Below are 21,607 nucleotides of genomic sequence, written 5' to 3'. Positions count from 1 at the left end.
GACTCTCCCGATAGCATCATTACCTTGGCAACCCCAATCGTCTTGGGGCCCCACTCAACATTTTCCTTATGCTTTGCACACTACCATTAAAATTTGGCATCAGTGGAAATCAGTGCTAGTAGGGACAAAACAATATTCCCTGATGACTTCTCTATTCTCTAACACTGTATACCCAGTTTTCGCTCTCTCGAAGGCTTCGAGACAGTGGTCTGAAGCTGGTATTACCAGATTGGATCATGTACAACACCAGGGCACCCTCCTGTCTCGCACGCAATTATGCGACAAATACTTGCTGGCTGACATTGACTTTCTGCATTATGCTAAGTTATATCATTTTATTCACAAAGGGTTGAGGGATGGCACTGTCAGACTGACTGGCACTTTATTTGAACATTTTTGCAAAAATGCTGCAACGCTCAGAGGAGTTATATCTAAAATCTACACCCTCCTTAATGGTAAACAATCCTGCAAGCCCAAACACCGCACCTTATGGGAAACCAATTTCCAACACATTTTGGAAGAGAAAGAATGGGATGTTATTTATGATATGGCTCATAGATGTTCCATATGAACGGGGTTGCAGGAAAATTGCTACAAGTTGTTATATTGCTGGCACTACTCCCCAGTAAAGCTGCACATATTTAAACCATCTATCTCAGAGAAATGTTGGAGGGGATGTGGGCACACTGGTACATACTTTCATGTTTGGTGGGAATGCCCCAAGATGGTTCAGTTCTGGCAAGCAGTCACAAAATGGATTTCACAAGTTCTTTCGGTACAGACAGGAGTCAAGCCTTGGCATGCACTCTTAGGCCTTCCCATGTCAGGCTATAAACCGGAAGAACAACGATTTATGCTTCAAGTTTTTTATTGCGGCAAGATCAGAAATTGCTCTACACTGGAATAATACAGTTATACCCAGTCTGGCAAAGGTACAACATAGACTTCATACCTACTATCAATTAGGCAGACTTACTGCCATACATAGGGATAGAGTCCAATTGTTCGCAAACACTTGGGGCTCTTATTCTAGGTGGTTGGAGGCGCAATCATAGCTGTTTCAGTGACTGTCTATGTACTGTTAAATTTCCAGACCATCTCTATCCTTCCTTTGTGTTGTAATTTCTTTATTTGGAATTTTCAATATAACAACAGCCAAGTAGCATCGCAATATATCAAAACAAATCATTACAAAATATCAGCCATATGCTCATACAGAAGCAAAAGTCATAATACAATGCTTATCTGTTACCTAACACAAAACAAGAAACAAAGACTGCAATGTCTCGACATTCTCTAGTTCTCAGAACAGGGAAGAAAGATAATGTCCAGAATTCTGGAGATATGGACACAAAGAGGAAGAAGAAAGAGTATAAGGAAAGGGAGAGTAGTAAGATAAGAGTACTACCAGAGAAAGGATCAAATGGACTCTTTATTAAGGTGGGGTCCACAATGTGATAGCAATGCATGTAAATTATGGGGTATGTCGATCTAAGGGTTCCCACATCAAATCCCATGCTTTCAGTCTTTTGTGTTTAATAGCCATGGCCCTTTCATATTTACTGTATAAACAGATAGTATTCCACCATAGCGGTTCAGACAGTCTGTCACTATGTTTCCAGTTGGAAGTAATAATATGTAAAGCTATTCCAATAAGAAAATCATATAGTTTCTTATGTGGGGGTAGTAGCCGAATATCTGGGTGGGTACTCCGTAAAATAACTAACCCATATGTAATTTGAGCGGGCACTGGAAGCAACAAACGGATAGTAATCCAGATTTGGGTCCAAAACTCGCGCACAATAGGGCAGAAAAATAAGAGATGGTCCAAAGTCGCTCCGGTATTTAAGCAGGACCAACAGGCATGAGAGTCTAGGAGACGAGCCCTGTAGAACTTCCAGGGGGTCCAGAGCGTTCTATGGAGAATAAAAAGGGACGTTTGTTTAACACTGGTGGACAAGGACGTTTGACATATTGATTGCCAAAGCTTGGACCACAAGTCCGAAGTGATGGTAAGCTGGATCTCAGAGGACCATATAGACAGGACTGAAGGGTTCCAAATCGGGGTCCGAAATCGTTTAATTATTTTGTATAATCTGGAGGCTAGATGACCCAAGGACCGTAATTCCTCCATTAAGGATAGAAAATAAGGGTTTTGAGCCAATCGAATAGGGGAAAACTGTTTTTCTTTTAAAGCGTCTCTTAGTTGCAACCATTTATAAAACTGGGTCGCTGGTAGGGAAAAGAGACCTTGTAAGGAGGAAAAGGGAAGTAGGTGACCATCCGCAAAAAGGGAGGCAACGGACCATATTCCATGATGTTGCCAAATAGGCCAATTTATCATATGTCCCGCAATGGATATTCTCTGATTGTTCCAAATAGGAGTACAATTAGAGTTTGACCATGTGGGGAGTTGAGGAGGGCACATTGCATCAAATTCCCTAAATGCTCGATGCATAGATACCAATATTCGATTTTTACAACTGCCAGCGGGCATAGTCCACCCTGGGAAATTAAGTAAGGGAATTGGTCTAATAATGGATTTCTCTATCGTGAGCCACCGAGGGCCTTCCTCTGGTCCAGAGTCCAAATTAAATAAATTGGAACTTTGTTGAAGCATGAAGGATAAGTGATAAGCATAGAAATCTGGGAAGTTGACTCCCCCCATTCTGTTTAGTGTGTTTTAATTTTGCCAACGCTATTCGAGGTTGTTTATTGTTCCAAAGGAACCTAACTAGCAACCGATCAATCTCCTTATAGAAGACTGTCGAAAAAAAGATTGGAATCATGGACAGAACAAAGGTGACTTTAGGGGCTAAAACCATCTTAATCGTGTCTAGACGGCCCCACCAAGAGAGATGTAGAGGAGACCATCTTAATGTAACATCATTTATTTTTTATTTATTTATAACTTTTATATACCGGCATTCGTAAAAAAAAAACATCATGTCGGTTTACAGACAACTGAGAAAGGAAATTACAATGATAGATGGAGGAAGGATAGGAAGTTAAAAGGTGACAACTTTACTGTAGAGCCAACGGGCGCCACAGTTATTAAATGAGATTACATGTGGTTAACCAGGTTGGACATAAATTAATTATATACAAGAGGCGACAGAGTGGGGGGGTAGCGCGGGGTGGGGGATGAAGCGCATAGGGGAGGCGGGGTGGGGTAGGAACTGTACAAGGGGGCAGGTGGTGGCGATGGGAAGGAGAGGTGGTGACTGAATATCAGGAAGCCATAAAATGGATGGGGTGGTGAGGGAGGGAGGGTGTGTAGGGGGGCGGGGGGACACTGTACTAGGGAGAGGGAAATAATGAGTGTTGAGGAGAAGTCAAATGCTAGGGTTGAGAGGCGTTGGGATAGGCCTGTTTAAATAACCAGGTCTTGATTCCTTTTTTGAATTGATTAAGTGAAGGTTCTAGTCGGAGCTCGGTGGGGAGGGAGTTCCAAAGGGTGGGGCCGGCGATGGAGAAGGCTCTCGCTCTGGTGTTTGTGAGGTGAGCAATTTTGAGTGAAGGGGTGTGGAGGGTGCCCGCAAGGGAGTTTCTGGTAGGACGGTTGGCCTGGTGGAAGTGTGGCATATCTTCGATCCAGGGGGAGTTATTTTTATATAGCGTGTTATGTATGATAGTAAGTGTTTTGTATTGAGAGCGATAGGTGATTGGTAGCCAGTGGAGGTTTTGTAATATGGGAGTAATATGATCAGTCTTTCTTGAGTTTGTAAGGATGCGAGCCATGGCATTTTGTAAGATTTGGAGGGGTTTGATTGTGGAAGCTGGAAGGCCTATTAGCAGTGAGTTGCAATAGTCAAGTTTTGATAGTATAGTGGTTTGCATAATGGTACGGAAGTCATGTGCGTGGAGGAGAGGCTTAAGTTTTTTGAGGGTTTGGAGTTTATAGAAGCCCCCTTTTAGGAGTGATTTGATGTGGGATTTGAAGCTAAGTTGTGTATCTAAGAGAACTCCTAGATCTCTGACAGTGGACACACCCTTGAATGGTATGAAGAGGGTCCGAGTAAAATTTGATGCCTAAATATTTGAGACCCCTCTCGGCTTTTAAAATGGGGTGTTGTGAAAAATCCATGGTATCTGAGATGGGATTCAATGGAAGAAATTCCGTTTTAGACCAATTTACTTTATATCCTGATAAAAGAGAGTAGGAATCGATAAGATGGAACAGATTCGTAAGAGAGCTATTGGGATTAGTAAGAAATAATAAAACATCATCGGCATATGCAGAAAGTTTGTGGATTTCCGAACCAATCGAAACTCCAGAGATGTCAGGGGATTGGCGAATAGCCAAAAGTAGTGGTTCCAAAGCTAGATTGAATAATAGGGGAGAGAGTGGACAACCTTGGCGAGTGCCACGATAGAGAAAAAAGTGGGGGGAATTCTGATTATTAATATAAAGAGAGGCCTTTGGAGAGGTGTAAATGGCCCGGATCCAGTTGAGAAAAAGAGGGCCAAAACCAAAGCGTTGCAAGGTATTATATAAAAAGAACCACTCAATGCGGTCAAAAGCTTTTTCTGCGTCGAGGGACACAGCGATCGCCGGCTCCAGGGTCTCATACAAAGCCTCATGAATATGGAGGAACAGTCTAGTATTGTTAGCTATTAAACGCTTAGCAACAAAACCAGATTGATCGGAATGAATGAGAGTACCCAATACTTTGGACAGTCTCATTGCAATTAGTTTTGTGAAAATTTTATAATCAACGTTTAAAAGGGAAATTGGCCTATAGTTAACAGGGTTTGCTGGATCTCTGCCAGGCTTTGGAATCACTACTATCTTGGCGTCATTAAACCCAGATACATCAACATTCAAGGAAGACAAAGAGGAAAGATACATCAACAAATGTGGTGACAGCAACTTATGAAAGGCATGATAAAAGTCTGTACTGAAGCCATCGGGTCCAGGCGCCTTCCCAGGAGAGAGAGATAAGGTAGCCGTAGAGAGTTCGGAAACGGTGATAGGGGCTTCCAATGCTTGAATTTGTTCGTGCGTGAGACTAGGATGGTTAATTTTTGAAAAAAACTCCGAGATATCTTCGGAGGTGGGAGACACCTCCGAGCTGTACAAGGAGGCATAAAAGTCACAAAATGATTGAAGAATGTCTTGATCCGAAGTGACCTCCTGCCCAGAGGATGTGATCAACTTAGAGACTCGGGTTTTATCGGCTTTTTTCTTTAAGTATGTTGCTAGTCTCCTGCCACATTTATTATTTTCGGCATAATATTGAGTTTTTGAGTGAAATAGGTGTAAATTAACTTGTTTACTCAACCTTTTATTGTAATCAAATTTAGCCTTTTGAAGGTTTTGAAGAGAGAGCGAGGTCGGGGTTGCGATATGAAGTCGTTCCAATCGTTGTACCACTTCATATAATTCTTGAAGGTGTCGTGCTTGGGTGCGCCATTTATGAGTGGAAAAGCTGATGATGTCGCCACGAATCGTCGCTTTATAAGCTTCCCACAGAGTCTTCGATGAAATATCAGGAGTAGAATTGTTAGAGAAATAGTCTTTGGTTTTCTCCGTGAGGAAAGTGTGAAAGTCCGAGTCAGACAAAAGGGATGAGTTGAATCTCCATTGTCGATCCATCTGAATGGGTGTGTAAAGCTTAAGGCGGATACTAACCGCAGCATGATCTGATATAAGGATCGGATGAATTTGAGACTGAAGAATATCTGAGAGTAATGTACGAGAGGTCAGAAAGAAGTCTATCCTTGAATAAGATGCATGTGGAGCCGAGAAGTACGTGAAGTCTCGTTCCGTAGGGTGGTAGAGTCGCCAGGGATCATCCAATCCAAGTTGTGTCATTAGATGCTGTAAGGTCAACGTTGACTTGGAGATAGAGTACCGAGCAGTGGTCCGTTTATCCAGAACAGGGTCTAAAGGTTGATTAAAGTCACCAGCAATTATGAGGGATGAGTTATCCATATATAACAGGGTAGAAAAAACATCTTGGAAAAAGGAGGGGACATCCGCATTAGGAGCATATAAGTTGAGGATGTTATATCGATGATCTTTTATTTTAAGGCAAAGTATGTTCCATTTCCCGCTGGTGTCCGCTAAGTGATGTAAAACCTCAACATCCAGATGTTTGTGGATCAGGATTGCCGTGCCACCTTTTTTCTTACATGCAGCGCTGGCAAATACCTGACCAACCCATTGTTGCTTAAGTTTGAGGGATTCTGCTGCAGTAAGGTGAGTCTCCTGGAGTAGAACTATGTCCGTATGAAGAGAGTGCAGATAAGTAAGGATTTTCTTACGTTTGATAGGATGTGAAAACCCATTGACGTTAAGTGATATCATCACTATATCATCTATGGAGGATGCTATGTTTGTAGAAATAAAATGAGGATACTGAGTTTGCCATGTTGTAGGTAAGAACCACCGTTAAGAGTGAACTCTTGAAAAAGTGTCCAAGTGAGCCAGGGATCCATGAGAAGACAAGTAGCACAGAGTAAAAAGTAAGAGGTGAGAATCCAGAGATGTCTAAATTGCAGTTAGAAGAGAACGATTGGTAGGCGTCCCTACCGTCTAGGTAAAGTAAAGGGTCTCTAGGGGGACCAAAGACCGCTCGAGAAACTCGTGGGGCTGGAGATGGAAGTCTGTGGTAAGGACCACCGAGGTTAAGTCATATTAAGGAACATGATCACAAGCGCATCAAAAAAAAGGGAATAGTTCAGGTTACCATTTCCTGCACTGTCCCCGAAGTTTGTAAAAAATCTTCCAAATCCTTCGGTTCGTGGTACATCCGCGTTTGATTTTGATAGGTAACCTTCATCATTGCTGGGTAAAGGAGGCCAAATTTTGCCCCCATAGCGTGGAGTCGAGGGCGAAAAGCCAGGAAGGCCTTCCTTTTACTAGCCGTCGTTTTCGCCAAGTCCGGAACATACATGAGCGAAGCACCTTGAAATTGCACAGGAGACCGGGTCTTCGCAGCCTCAAAGATTTGTAGAACTTGTGGGTATCTTAACACCTTAAATATAATCGGGCAAGGATATGTAGAGGTTCGGAGTGGCCTCGAGGGAATGCGGTGCGCTCTCTCTATTTCGAATGGCAATGAGAACGTGATGTGGAGGTTTGCAGGGATTAGGTTGGTTAAGAAGGAAATCATATCGGAGCCCTCAGCACCTTCGGGAATCCCTAGAATTCTAATATTGTTCCTCCTATTCCTGTTTGATAAATCCTCCACGTCTCTGCGAAGCGCTACTAGCTCTTTGTCCACAGTAGGGAGTGACGCAGTAGTTAGTAGGAGAGAGGAAACCTGGGTCTCCGTATCATCGAGCCGGTGAGAGAGCAGATCGTATCTTTTTGATAGTTAGTAAATCTGACCTGATCGCCGATGTTGTCTCCATATTTGTCTGTAGCATTTCTTTTAATTGCTTAAGTTCAGCTAGCACAAGTTCTGCGGACGCCATGTTTTTTTGTGGCATGGCCTTGTCCGGGGTGAGAGGATCTTGTTTCGATCGTTTTGTCCCAGAAGCCGCCACAAAGGCAGCTTCAATTTTACCAGGTTTGGATGCAGACATGATAGCGGTCTTAAGATCTCAATTCCGGCAAAAAGCGCTGACAAGATCAGAGGTCCCGATGCAAAAAACTAGCGAAAGCCCCAGGAGCTGAGCAATCAAGCGGCCATCTTGGTCTCCGCGCAAGAGCGCCCCCCTCTATCCTTCCTTTGTATTGGCTGCCTGTATGACCGGCTTCCTTTATACCATGTTACAACTAATGCGTCTTTAGTGTCGTCATTTCATTATATCATAATTGCCTTCTTTGCCTATGTGCTCCTCTGATCATAGTAATCTTTTTCTCCATGTGATCCAGGATGTTGGGGAGGGAGGGGGGTTTGGGTACTGTTTAATCAATATAAATTGGTCAATCATATTTGCTCTCTGTTCATGATGACTCCTGCTATATAATCTGAATGTTCTCTTTGTCATGTTCCAAATGCATATTGTTCATCTTTTGATTGCCAATAAAAAAAATATTACTATACATGAGCTTTCAAGATCACACAGGCTACTTCCTCAGATGTGAAGTGGTCTTCATCTGAAGAAGCAGTTTGTGTGGCCTTGAAAGCATAGCAACTATGTGATTATGTACAGCACTGTGAATACTGATGATGATGTATAAATGTTATGTAATTCCTGGGCACTCCACAGGCCACTTATGTTAAACAATTTCAATCAGATAAACTAGACAAAATACAGATAATCTTTACAAACAAAATCCACTATCCTAACAGCATAATATTTATTTTAAAAAAATATTCCGCCTCATCCAAAATGTTGTATTGGGTGGACCACAAATGTAACAAATATTAATTTAAAACAGACAAAACATACACAAGATAAAATATATTAATACAAACAAATCATTGCTTCATTACTTTTCTATGGAATTATTGCATCACAGCAGACTTCTACTGACAGAAGCTTGAGAATATTCTCAAACTCCTGAAATTCTATTTCCTCAAAATACCAAAGTATATTTAAAATGGAGATGGAACAAAAAAGTCAGCAGTTTGAACATTAACATCATAATGCCAAATGCATACATTCACAGAATGATGTCAAGATTGGTAGAATGGGAAAGTGCAGTTGTTTACCTATAACAGGTGTTCTCCTAGGACAGTAGGATGTTAGTCCTCACATGTGAATGACATCATCCGATGGCGCCTGGCACGGAAACCTTTGCCCAACATGCCACTATCCGCACGTCCATGAGAGGTCCCCCTTCAGTCTCATAACTTAGAGAAAAAATACGAGCGAAAAATAAAACAAAACGGAAGGAGAACCCAACTCCACAGGGTGGTGGGCGGGATTCCTGAGGACTAACACCCTGCTGTCCTAAGAGACACCTGTTACAGGTAAGCAACTGCGCTTTCTCCTAGGACAAGCAGGATGGTAGTCCTCACATATGGGTGAATACCCATCAACCCCCCGTCAACCAGGTGCGGCCAACAGGTACAAAACAAATTGCCAATGGCCACAATAACAGTGGTACTGTTGGCCAGCAAAAGACGGCCTAGGTCCGACCAGGGGCTCTAGGCAGGGAGAGTTGGGTTTAAGTCTAGACGATATTGCGCAGGACGGACTGGCCAAAGGCACTGTCCTGTCGACCATCTTTGTCCAAGCAGTAGTGACCCACGAACGTGTGAAGGAAACTCCACGTTGCTGCGTGGCAAATTTCAGTGACTGGAACTGCTCGCAGATGAGCCACAGACGTCGCCATGGGCACGCACAGAGTGAGCCTTGATTCGGCCTGCCAGCTGAATGCCCGCTTGCGCATAGCAGAAGGCGATGCAATCTGACAACCAGTTGGATAGAGTCTGGTTACCCACCGTCACTCCCAATCTATTGGTATCAAAGGACACAAATAGCTGAGTGGACTGCCTGCAACCGGCTGTGCGTTCTAAATAGAAAGCCAAGGCCCTCTTACAGTCCAAAGTATTAACAGCCCGTTCCCCCTGGATGGAAATGAGGCCTGTGAAAGAAGGTGGGTAAAACAATGGACTGATTAAGGTGGAAATCAGTCACGACTTTAGTTAGGAACTTAGGGTGCATACAGAAGACCAGACGATCATTAAAAAACCTCATGTATGACATAATCAAGGCCTGCAGCTCGCTGACCCCTCGAGCTGAAGTAATCACCACTAGGAATATAACTTTCCAGGTGAGGAACTTCAGGTCGCAGGAGGGCAATGGCTCAAAGGGAGGACGCATGAGCTGTGCAAGGACAATGTTGAGGTCCCAGGATGCAACAGGAGGCTGAAGAGAGGGCTTCAATTGAAGAAGACCCCTTCATAAAGTGACCCACTAAAGGCTGCCCTGATATGGGTGTGCCAGCGACACCTTGATGATACGCACTAACGGCGCTAAGATGAACCCTTACTGAGCTGGTTTGAAGTCCAGACTCGGAAAGGTGCCACAAGTAATCCAAAAGGGGGAAGGGGGCATGCGAATGGATCCAAGCCATGCCCTGCACACCAGGTGGAGAATCTTCCCCATTTCGACCTGGTGGAAGGCTTTCTAGAAGCCAACAGCACCTGGGAGACACTTTCCGAGAGGTGCCAGGGGCTGAAGAACTAGGCGCTCAACATCCAAGCTTTTAGAGCCAACGCCCGGAGGTTCGGATGGTGCAGGGTACCCTAGTTCTGAGTTATCAGATTGGGTGCGGTCCCCAGCCAAATGAGATCCTTGATCGACAGTTACCGAAGGAGAGAGAAGCAGATCTGTCGGGGCCAATAAGGTGCCATGAGTATCATGATCCCTCTGTCCTGTTGAAGCTTCAGTAAGGTCTTCAAGAGGAGAAGGAGAGGAGGGTACGTGTACAGTAGACCCTTCCCCCAGTGAAGGGAGAAGGCGTAGAAGGCCAGATGCCCGTTCCCCCGGCAACAGGGAGCCAAAATTGCTCACCTTGTATTTGTACGGGGAGGCGAAGATGTTCACAACAGGGGTTCCCCACTGATGAAAAATTCTGGCTGCTACCTCCGGATTTAGGGACCACTCGTGCGGTTGAAAGGAGCAGCTCAGCCGGTCCGCCAGTTCGTTCAGGGTCCCAGGTAGGTACGTTGCTCGCAGCAACATCCCCTGTGACAGGGCCCAGGGCTACACCTTTGTCACGAGGCGGTGCAAGAGGAACAATCCTGTGCCTCCGTTTGTTAATATACCACATCGCAACTTGGCTTTCTGTCAGAATCAGGACTTCCTTGTGTGACAACTGGCCCTGGAATGCCCAGAGGCTCTAGAAGGTTTATCTGACAGCGCGCTTCTTGAGCAGTTCAGAGACCCTGTATATGGAAGCTGTCCACATGGGCTCCCCCAGCCCTGAGGAGAGGCATTGGTGGTGAGGACCACTTGAGGCGGGGTAGCCTGGAAGGGGATTCCCCACTCCAAATTGGAGAGGTTTTCCCACCAGGACAGAGATGCCCTCAGAGGTTCCAATTCAGAGAGGCGGGTCTTGAGGTCCTGGGAGCCTTGTTGCCACTGTGACCGCAAGATCCATTGCGCCCTGCACATGCACAAGCAGGTGAGTAGGGTAACATGGACTGAAGCCCCCCATGTGACTCAACAAACTGAGCAGAAGGTGGGCACTCACATGTGGTTGCTGCGCACGAAGGTTGCCAACGAGGTGAGTGCAAGAGCCTGATGGCAGGGCAGAAATGCTTTCATCTGCGCCGTGGCCAGCCTGGCTCCTATCAGGTTCAGTTGGGGAGACGGGCAGAGGTGAAACTTTGGGTAGTTGAAGGTTTGCAGTGTCTGCATGGTCAGGGCTAAAGCAATCAGCGCCCCTGTGCGTGAGTCTCTCTTGATCAGCCAATCGTCCAGGTATGGGAAGATGTGCACCACATGGCACCTGAGGTATGTAGCCACCACCACTAGGCATTTGGTGAAAACGCACCTTGTAGTGGTAGTGAGTCTTCTCCACTATGAAGAGGAGGTATTTTTTGTGGCTGGGGAAGATAGTTATGTAAGCGTAAGCTTCCTTCAGATCGAGGGAGCAGAGTCAGTCTCCTCTTTTGAGGAGGGGGATCAGAGTGCCCAGAGAAATCATCTTGAACTTTTAAGAGAAATTTGTTCAATGCCCTGAGTCGAGAATGGGGCGCAAGCCTCCTTTTCTCTTCAGTATGAGGAAATATCTCAAATAGAACCCTCGACCCTGCTGAGAGTGAGGAATGGGCTCTACCGCTCCTGCTGTGAAAAGGGCGGAGAGTTCTGTCCGAAGTATGACCTGCAGGGTGGACAAACCCCCCCGATGGACATGGGGGAAAGAGTTATTTGGAAACCGTCTGAAATTGAGCCTGTACCCCTGGTTGACTATGGTAAGAACCCATTGGTCCAAAGTGATTGTCCTCCAGTAGTAAGCGACGCCGATAAGCTTGCTTCCTACTGGGGGATCCAGTGCCGGGGGTACATTTTGCAAACTTGTGCTCCCTCACCGCCAGTCAAAAACCCGAGCCGGGGCTTGCTGGGGCCTAGGTGTCCACTTTTGGCAGGAGCAGCCCCTGGAGCTAGTGTGCGATGCACACATCCGAGAGGCGGGGGGGGGGGGGGGGAGATAATATTTCCGCTGCCTGTAAAAGGATTTCCTGGAACTTGGCCTGGAAGATTTCCTGGCAGAGGAGGAAGCATCTAAAGCACTAGCTGAGAGCTGTTGGAGAGTTTCGTGATGGTCCTTCAACTGAGCTACTGCATCTTGGACCTTGTCCCCAAAAAGGTTGGCACCTGTGCATGGGAGGTCAGCCAGCTTCTCCTGCACCTCTGGATGGACTGATGCCCACAGCAGCAACTCAGGCCACTGTCTCAAACACATCATATGTGGATCTCACCTCATGTTTGCAAGCCTTCAGACCCTGCAGGACAACGTCAGAGAGACTCCTGTTGCTGCTGCAGCAAGCTCTCTGTGAGCTCCTGGACCCTGTTTCCACAGGTTTCAGTTGTACTGGGTCATATACAACTGGTAGGCGGCAATATTGGCGATGAGCATAGCGCCCAGAAAGACCTTTCTACCCAGAGCATACAGCTCCCTATGTTTCACCCCGGAGGGGCAGATGCATGGGTGCGGGAGCATTTGGCCTTCTTGAGAGTGGACTCCACAACCAATGACTGGTGAGGGACGAGATGCCTCTCAAATCCCAGGGCCTGCTGTACCAAATAGGTGGCATCCACCTTCCTAATGACTGGAGATATGGATATCTGGTCTTCCCACATCCGAAGGAGAAGATCCTTAAAGATATTATGGATGGGAATCGTCACAATTTCCTGCAGAGCGTTGACAAATTGGAGTACTTCCAGCATCTTATGTCGCACATCATTCTCTCTGTGAGGAGTTGGAAGGGAATAGTTTCGGCCATGGCCCTGACAAACTTCGCAAAAGAGAGGTCCTCTGGGGGGGACCAATGCCTTTCCTCCAGTAGGGAAGGCTCGGAGAGGGGGTCATCCGAGAATTCGGATGAAGACTTCAAGGAATCATCTCCCCATGGGTCATAGGGGCCTTCTTCTTCACTAAAACCATCGTAGGGCTGGCACAAGCAAGGCCTGTGGAGAACCCTTTGCTCCGAGAGTTGCGAAGGCACAGAGGGCACCGCGGGAATGATGATCCTCCCGGTAGGCCAGAAGGTCCTGGCAAAGGCTAATTGCAGCAAACAGGATTGGCTCATCAATCTCAATGCCACTTAAGCTCTAAAGTCACAACTAAACATAAAATAAAATTAGACCAAGAGTCTTTGAAAAAACAGGTTTACTTACCCTATATGGTGCTTTCCATAGACAGCAGGATGAATTAGCCATGATATATGGGTGACCATCTGACAGCACTGAATGGACCCTTCTCTCCTAGTTCATAGAGCTTTTACTCTACTGAACCCCTCATGAACCTTCAGTGACTACAGAGCTTAGCTTTATCTAGGTGGTCAACTATCCCAGGGCAGTGGGTGGGTAGGAAGCATGGCTAATTCATCCTGCTGTCTACAGAGAACACAGTTTATGGTAAGCAAACTTGCTTTCTTTGTCAACAAGCAATGCTGAATTAGCATTGATATGTGAGAAGCTCCAAGCTGGGGGCTGCAATAGAGCACTTATTGAAAAATCAACCAGGGCCTTCCCCCTTAATGAATTGGAGACTACTGGGTGAACAGGCTGCACAAAACTGCTTACTAAAAGTTACTGTTGTTCCTTGAGAGATTATCTAGACAGTAACAGAACATAAAGGTGTGACTGATGATCAAGTTGCAACTTTGCAAATGTCCTCAATGGGTATGGCTCTTAGATGAGCCACTGAGATAACCATTGTTCTCACTTGATAAGTCTTGGCAGTGTGTGATATGGGGGCCAGGTCAACGTGTGCTTTGCAGCCATTATTCTCAGGATCATAAGCGATGAAAAGTTGGGAAGCCTATCTATGTGGCTAAGTTCTCTTCAGATAATAAGCCAAGGTCTTTATGCAGTTCAATGAGGGGCGGATTTTCAGAGCCCTGCTCGCGTAAATCCGCCCAAAACCGGGCGGATTTACGCGAGCAGGGCCCTGCGCGCCGGGAAGCCTATTTTACATAGGCCTACCGGCGCGCGCAGAACCCCGGGACTCGCGTAAGTCCCGGGGTTTCGGAGTGGGCGTGTCGGGAGGCGTGTCGGGGGGCGGGGCCGGAGCGCGCGGCGTTGCGGGGGCGTGTCGGCAGCGTTTTGGGGCGGGTACGGGGGCGTGGCTACGGCCCGGGGGCGTGGCCGCGCCCTCCGTACCCGCCCCCAGGTCGCGGCCCGGCGCGCAGGAGGCCCGCTGGCGCGCGGGGATTTACGCCTCCCTCCGGGAGGCGTAAATCCCCCGACAAAGGTAGGATGGGGGTTTAGACAGGGCCGGGCGGGTGGGTTAGGTAGGGGAAGGGAGGGGAAGGTGAGGGGAGGGCAAAGGAAAGTTCCCTTCTAGGCCGCTCCGATTTCGGAGCGGCCTAGGAGGGAACGGGGGTAGGCTGCGCGGCTCGGCGCGCGCAGGCTATACGAAATCGATAGCCTTGCGCGCGCCGATCCAGGATTTTAGCCGATACGCGCGACTACGCGCGTATCTACTAAAATCCAGCGTACTTTTGTTTGCGCCTGGAGCGCAAACAAAAGTAGGCTGTTCGCGCTCGTCTGAAAATCTACCCCTGAGTGTAGAGCCTTCTCCTCTTCATGTTCATAAGGTCTTGGAAGGCATGTGAGCAACACAACGGCTTGATTTAGATGAAAAGCTGGAACTATTTTGGCAGAAACTTGGGGTGAGTATGGAGCACCATTCTGATGTAGAAAAACTGCACGTAAATGAGTAATGAACCAATGCCTGAAGCTCACTGACTCTTCTAACTGATGTAATCACAAATAGGAACACTACTTTTCAGGTGAGGAACTTAAAGGAAGCTGGCTGTGGCTTCATGAGTTGTGCCAATACAATGTTAAGATTACATGAAACTGGTGGTTTGGTAACAGTAGGTCTCATATACCCATAAGACTTTCAATTTTAACACTAGATGTATGTAAATCAGTTTGCTATTCACTTGAATGTGGTAAGCCACAAAGGCAATGAGATGTACTTTGACCGATTACGTACTGAGGAACAATAAGTACTGAAGTGATTCCTTTGGCTCACAAACAGGTCCAGAGAGCTTGCTTGACAACATGATGAAAATCTTTTCCATTTAAAATTGTAAGCCTGCCTGGCAGAGATTATAATATCCTTAACTTCCTTGGATAACAGCAGCTATGAGATTAGTGAGCGCTCAACATCCATGCTGTCAGACAGGAAAGGTTCAGATGATATAGAAGGCCCTCCTTCTGAGTTATAGTCATACCTGATCCCAGAGGGATCGGCTGATTGATAACTGGATGATATACAAAAACCACACCTGTCTGGGTCATGTTAGAGCAATGAGGATAAAGCACACCCTATACTAGAATGCTTTCTGCACTATCCTGGCCACCAACAGAAGTAGTGGAAAAGCATACAGTAGATCTGCATCCCATCTAAGAAGAAAAGCATCCTGAGCAGATATGAACTTGTTTCAAAGAATGGTGCTAAATCTTACCTGTTGTCCTCTGCTGCAAACAAATTGATTGATGGGTGACCCCAGACATTGAACAACATGTCTACCACTATTTGATCTAGAGACCACTCGTGAGAACAAAACACATGGTTGAGGCAATCCGCCAATGTTTTGGAGATCCTGGGAAAGTAGGTTGCTTGAAGGAAGGCTCTGTGGCTGCAAGCCCATTCCCAAAATCCCAGGATCTCCTGGAAGAGGGTTCATGACCATGTGCTTCCTTGCTCATGTTAAACATTGCTATTTGAGTTTTGGTTTGGATAATAATTATCTTTCCCCAAAGGAGATGTGAAAAAACTTTCAATGTGTGTGATTGCTCGTAACTCCAGAAGACTGATCTGAAACTGACATTCTGCTGAAGACTAGATTCCCTGGGTTTGGAAAGGATGTGTGCACGACCCATCCCCTGGTGGACACATCTATTGATAGCGTTACTTGAGATAGAAGCCGAAGTGGAGCTCCCATCTCCAGGACATCTGGGCCTAGCTACCACTGGTCACACTCATTCATCTCTGCTGCGACCCTCACTGAGAATGACAAGGGGCTGAATAAAAATATTGGTCCAGGAGAACACTGGAGTTTTTGTAGAGCTTAGGGACCACGTCTACCACTGCTGCCATTTGACCCAGAACAACCAACATAAGAACATAAGAAGTTGCCATACTGGGTCAGGATGAGGGTCCATCAAACCCAGCATCCCACCTCCAACAGTGGCCAATCTAGGTTACATGTACCTGGCAAATTCCCAAAACATTAAGTACATCCCATTACTAATGCCAGTAATAAGCAGTGGCTATTCCCTAAGTCAGCTCGATTAATAGCAATTTATGGACATCTCCTCCAGGAACATATCTAAACCTTTTTTAAACCCAGCTATACTAACTGCCCTAACCATATCTCTGTCAAAGAATTCCAGAGCTGAACTGTATATTGAGTGAAAAAGAATTTTCTTTGATTTCTTTTAAATGTGCTACTTGCTAACTTCATGGAGTGCCCCCTAGTCCTATTATCTGAAAGTGTAAACAATAGATTCACATTTACCCATTCAAGTCCTCTCATGATTTTGTAGACCACCATTATCACCCCCTCAGCCATCTCTTCTGTTCTCTTTAGCCTTTCCTCACAGGGAAGCCGTTCCATCCCCTTTATCATTTTGATCAACCTTCTCTGTATCTTCTCCAGTAAATCTATATATTTTTTGAGATGCAGTGTCCAGAACTGAAACACTTCCCTGGCTGGGATTTTATATTGCTGTAGTAGGCTCTGAAACAAGATTCAAAAGATAGAATGCTCGCTCCAATGGAAAGCATGCCCTCTCCACCAGAAAGTCGATCCATGCCCAAATTTGATTCTTTGGTAGGAAACAAGGTTCCACTTGGTGAGGTTGATGATGAACCCCAGTGACTGAAGACACTGGGTCTTCCTCTTCAAGGAATCCAACACACCTGTTTGGGAAGGTCCTGTGATTAACCAGTCAAAGGGGAAGATACACATCTCTACAATGCAATACTATTACCTCTAGCCATTTTGTGAAGACCCTAGAGGCCTCCAACAACCCAATATAGAGAGCCCTGTATTGGTAGAGAGAGGAATAGACTAAAAGACTAAGATATTGCCAATGGGAGAGATGTATGGGTATGTCAGCATATGTATCTTTCAAATCGAGGTTACACACCCAGTCTCCCGCTTCAATGAAGAATAGGATGCTGTGGAGAGCATTCATTTTGAACTTTTCTTGAAACAGGCTCTTCTTCTTCAGACTCTGTAAATCCAGGATGAGTCTCAAACCCCCCTAACTTCTTGGGCATAAGGAAATAGCAGTAGACCCTCTTGCCATGGTCTTTGAGAGGGACAGATTCTATCACGCACTGGCTGAGAAGTGACTCCATCTCAAGATGGAGTTAGGTTAAGTGAGACAGACCTGTGTTGAAGATGCAGCACTGGAGGGCAGACAAAGTGCAACAGTAACCAGACTGCAATTTTGAGGACCCAGCAGTCCTTGAGACCTTGCCCACTCCCTTCAGGTAAAGGGGAATTTTCCCCCCATCTAGAGAGGTCAAGGCTTAAGCCTGGTCAAAAATTAGGCCCAGGCTTGGGCTGGACTTGTTACAGCATCCTCAGTTGATGTCTCTCGCGCAGACATCTGCGAGCCGGAAGTTGCTTTTGAAGAAGTGCAGGTGGTGCATGGTACTGCTGAAATTGGCAGAAGGGACATCTCTGGAAATAGGAACATTTAAAAATGAAGCAAGGATGGCTAGATGATGGCATTTGCTCAGATTCTGCTGAGAGAGATTAGACAGCTTCTTCATTTGGTCAACTGTTTCTCTGAGTTTGTTTTCAGAACAGGGCACATTGGCCAACTTGTCATGCATATCCTCCCTGCTGCCTCTCATTCAAGCCACTGGCATGTACCCTGATGGCTGCAGAAGATATCGCTGCAATATCAAATAGTTCGTACACGGAGTAGAGAAGACAACTTCACACTCTAGGAGAGACTGCTGATAGTCTGCCAGTTCTCCATCTAGCAACTAACAAGGATTTCAGCTTTTTGATGCAAATAAGTATTGCACCATGTAGAATTGGTGGGCCACGACGCGAACATTAAACATCAAGCTCTGAAAGATCTTTTTTCTAATATTATCCAAAAGTCTAGTGTCCTGGGTTTTGTTTGTCTCAGTGCGGACTCCACTACCACTGACTGGTGCGATAGCTGGGCTATCCCATATCCTGGAATATCCACAACTCTATTTTTGAGATCCAGTTTCTTGGATACTGGAGTTCAGGATGCTGGGTTCTCCCATATTCTTGTTCATAAATTCCACAGGATTGGGTGTACCAAAATTGCTATGGGCTTGGATGAAGTTTCCAGAATTCAGAGAAGGCCAAAGAATTTCGAGTGGGGTCCTTGACCTTACAGATGTCAACTCTAAATACCTTCCACAACTTATCCAAGAATTTGGACCACATGAGATCTTCTGGTAGCGAAGAGGCTCCTGTGGATCAGGTAGGGGTTTGAAAGAAAACCATACAAACCCTTCCTCAGAACAGAGAGATGAAAACACTAACTCAGAACCTCAATAATGATTAAGGTGATTTGGGCAGGATTCTCGGTTGTCTCTGAGGGAAATATTCCCGGGGCATGCTCTCGACAGTGCTATCTTGAGCTCCCTCATCAACCTGGCTAGACTCCTCCACAGCAAGGGATGGTCAGGAACTAGATCCTATCCCTGGGCTTTTTGAGTGGAGCTCTTGAAGTGTGGAGGCAAGAAAAACTCCCCCTCAAAGGAACAAATATGACACGCTAGACAGAAGTTTGAAGAGTGCTCTTGTCACCAGCTGCCAGCGAAGTAAAGAAAGTCTTCGCCTCTGCTATCTGTTCTATGGACTGCTGTGTCTTCTGACCAGGAGTTGAGAGATTGATATTCTTTTTTGAGACCTGTATATGTTCATTCTCTTGAGAAGTTTCCAATATACTCCAGGAGGGGTGGGGGCTCCCTCCTGGGTCAACTGCACTTGCGAATGCATGGAAACCAGAGGCACCACGAAGCATATCGGATCTGGTGTCTCCAGGTGAAGCCCTTGCTCAAGGAGATGAGATGGAGGGAGAAAAGTTGTGACATCTGGCCACAGTCGTAAGAGTGAACAACAACAAATGTCGTGGCCATAAGTTATGGATATCTTCCAGCCATACACGCAGTCTGTGAAACCACTTGGTGCAGTCTTCTTGGGGCTGGATATGACATCTTTTTCTTTTTTTTGATGATAGCACTGAAAGTGATGTTTAGGGGCTGCCAAGGCAGTGAGAAAACTTGAGAGTTGTAGATTAAAAAAAAACAAACAAAAAAAACAAAACAAAAGAAAACTTAAAAGCTCTAAAAAACAGAGAAAGCATATATGACCGTGCAGGAGCTCAGATGAAAAAAGACTGAGGGGTTCATGAGGCAATTTTCATGCATGCTCAGTACACAACAAGGTCTATGAACTAGAAGAAGAGAATCTGTTTGGCGCCATCAGATGATATCACCCATGGCTAATTCAGCCCTACTTGTCAACAGAGAATATCTTTTTCCCAATACATCAAAGTCCCTTAAAGAAATATACAACTGAATTTTTTAATACATAAAATTGGCAGTTTACAGTTGTGAAGTGTTTTGAATTTCACTAAGGCTTTACAAATTTGTATTTAAGCTAGCTTATTGAAATGACTCTCAAAAAGTTACTTACTATAGTTGCAACAGGAGCTGACAGACATTCAATAAAATCTTTTGCAGATTTGTACTGGCAAAAAAAAAAAAAGAGCAGAGTTAAAGACTAAGGAATGAAATGTAGACATAGTAAAGACATCATACTTGTGCATGACTTACCAAGCAGTTAAATGCAGCTAAATTTGCTGATCCAGCAAACCGAAACCCTAAGGCCAAGCAGGCTCCAGCAACTATGTAGACATGAGCTTGCCTAAAAGACAGTATAAGTGTTTTGTTTGCAAAAGTATGAAGAAATAAAAATGTCAAATGGAACACATTAACCTTTTGAACACCACCACACACCTTCAGCAGTAGCAGGAGTAGATCTAATATGACCCTTTGATAGGAGGAGCTGGCAGAACAAGGGAAGTGGTGCACAGTTCCAAATGAAGGGTGGAGCATCACAGTGATGGCTAAATGCAAGGCAGACGTTAACCTTGACTTCAGAAGAAGTGATCATATTATGACACCATCTGGCCTACCAGTAAAGTAAAGCCAGGCTTAATAAATCTAAAGTGAAAAAAATCAATGTTTCAGAATTTTTTGATAACCTTTTAATATGTAGATGCCTACTATTACCAGAAAGGCTTATATTAGAGGAAAAGAGACAAAGTTCCAGCTGGATATTACAGAGTTGGTAGGGCTTTCGTTTAAATCAGTTCATGGGCTAGTTTTTGTCTTAACTCTACGAAGTTTGTTTTTTATATTTTTATAACAAGGGTACCCAAATCTGTCTCTGTTGAACCTACAAGCTAGTCCGGGTTTGCATGATATATATTTTGTGTACAACAGAGACCCAGCCTATGCATATTCATTGTTGACATCCTAAAAATCCAATTGCAGTGTAATAAATTTTGGAATCATTATTTTAGATGCGGTTTGTGATTCTGGAGTTTATAGATAATAATTTAAGCACAATATTAGTCAATTACTATCAAGTCCTCATCTATTTCTGATTATTGCACTTTTAAGGAAAGTGCTAAGAAATTCATACAAAGGGAGAATGTTTTCCCTTAAGGCTCAAGGGGTTACTCAACACTTGGACAATAACCTGCAGGTTATACACATAGTACCATGAAGTGTGGTGAACATCTAAATGACTAGGCTTGCCAGAACAGGAATTGTGAATGGCTTTTTACTTAAATTCTTTCACAAGACTTCTCCACAGTAATCAGGGTACCCTCAGTAAGATTTAAACCTCAGGCTACTTACGCTAGGGTTTCCAAGTTTAGATCCTCTGAAGATGGAAGTTCTGTTGCCTGAAGTGGGATACTGTTTTCTCTGATGATCTAGAAAATGTGAAAAATGTATATTTTGAAGCAATAGCTATCTAGAATGCCCATGCTGTAAAATAAAGGCTTACCTCTACTGTTGTAAGTTATACAAGGTTTGGAAGGGTAACATAATTCAGAAATAGTTTTCCTGTATTAAACAGTATATGCTGTTCCCAAATGCTTCCCACTCAAGAAGTTTGTGTAATTCTCCCAGCCTCTTAGACATATATTCCTAAATGGGAGCAGTCTGATCCATTGTCTGGAGGAGGCCTTTATCATCACAGCTACTATGAATCCTTCCACATATCCTTTGATTTCTTGCACACCATGTTGCTAAATGCCTTAGGTAATGAGAACCATAGCTGCTATCAATTTGTCCCTTTCAGAAGGTGCTATAGGCAATAGTTCAACCTATTTATTACAAAAAAAAAACTTATCTTGATCCATTGAGTTTCAGTAGCTAACACCACATTTCTTCACTGTCATTTTTGGCAAAACTAATTAAAAGCAACATACT

At 44.9% G+C, this 21,607-nt stretch overlaps 1 protein-coding gene across 1 annotated transcript in view; it reads right to left on the bottom strand.

Moving 5' to 3' along the window:
- The window catches only part of ANAPC1 (anaphase promoting complex subunit 1), a 540,434-nt gene that overhangs the window by 165,053 nt on the left and 353,774 nt on the right, over positions 1–21,607 (bottom strand). The window contains exons 19-21 of the mRNA XM_029596802.1: positions 21,029–21,105; positions 19,937–20,027; positions 19,797–19,850 (exon numbers count right to left, since the gene is read on the bottom strand). Of these exons, the coding sequence (XP_029452662.1) occupies positions 19,797–19,850; positions 19,937–20,027; positions 21,029–21,105 (222 nt within the window). The remainder of the gene's footprint in view (positions 1–19,796; positions 19,851–19,936; positions 20,028–21,028; positions 21,106–21,607) is intronic.

This window comes from Rhinatrema bivittatum, chromosome 3 (assembly GCF_901001135.1).
Source record: "Rhinatrema bivittatum chromosome 3, aRhiBiv1.1, whole genome shotgun sequence".
NCBI lineage: Eukaryota > Metazoa > Chordata > Amphibia > Gymnophiona > Rhinatrematidae > Rhinatrema > Rhinatrema bivittatum.
This window is presented reverse-complemented; position numbering and strand designations above follow the sequence as displayed.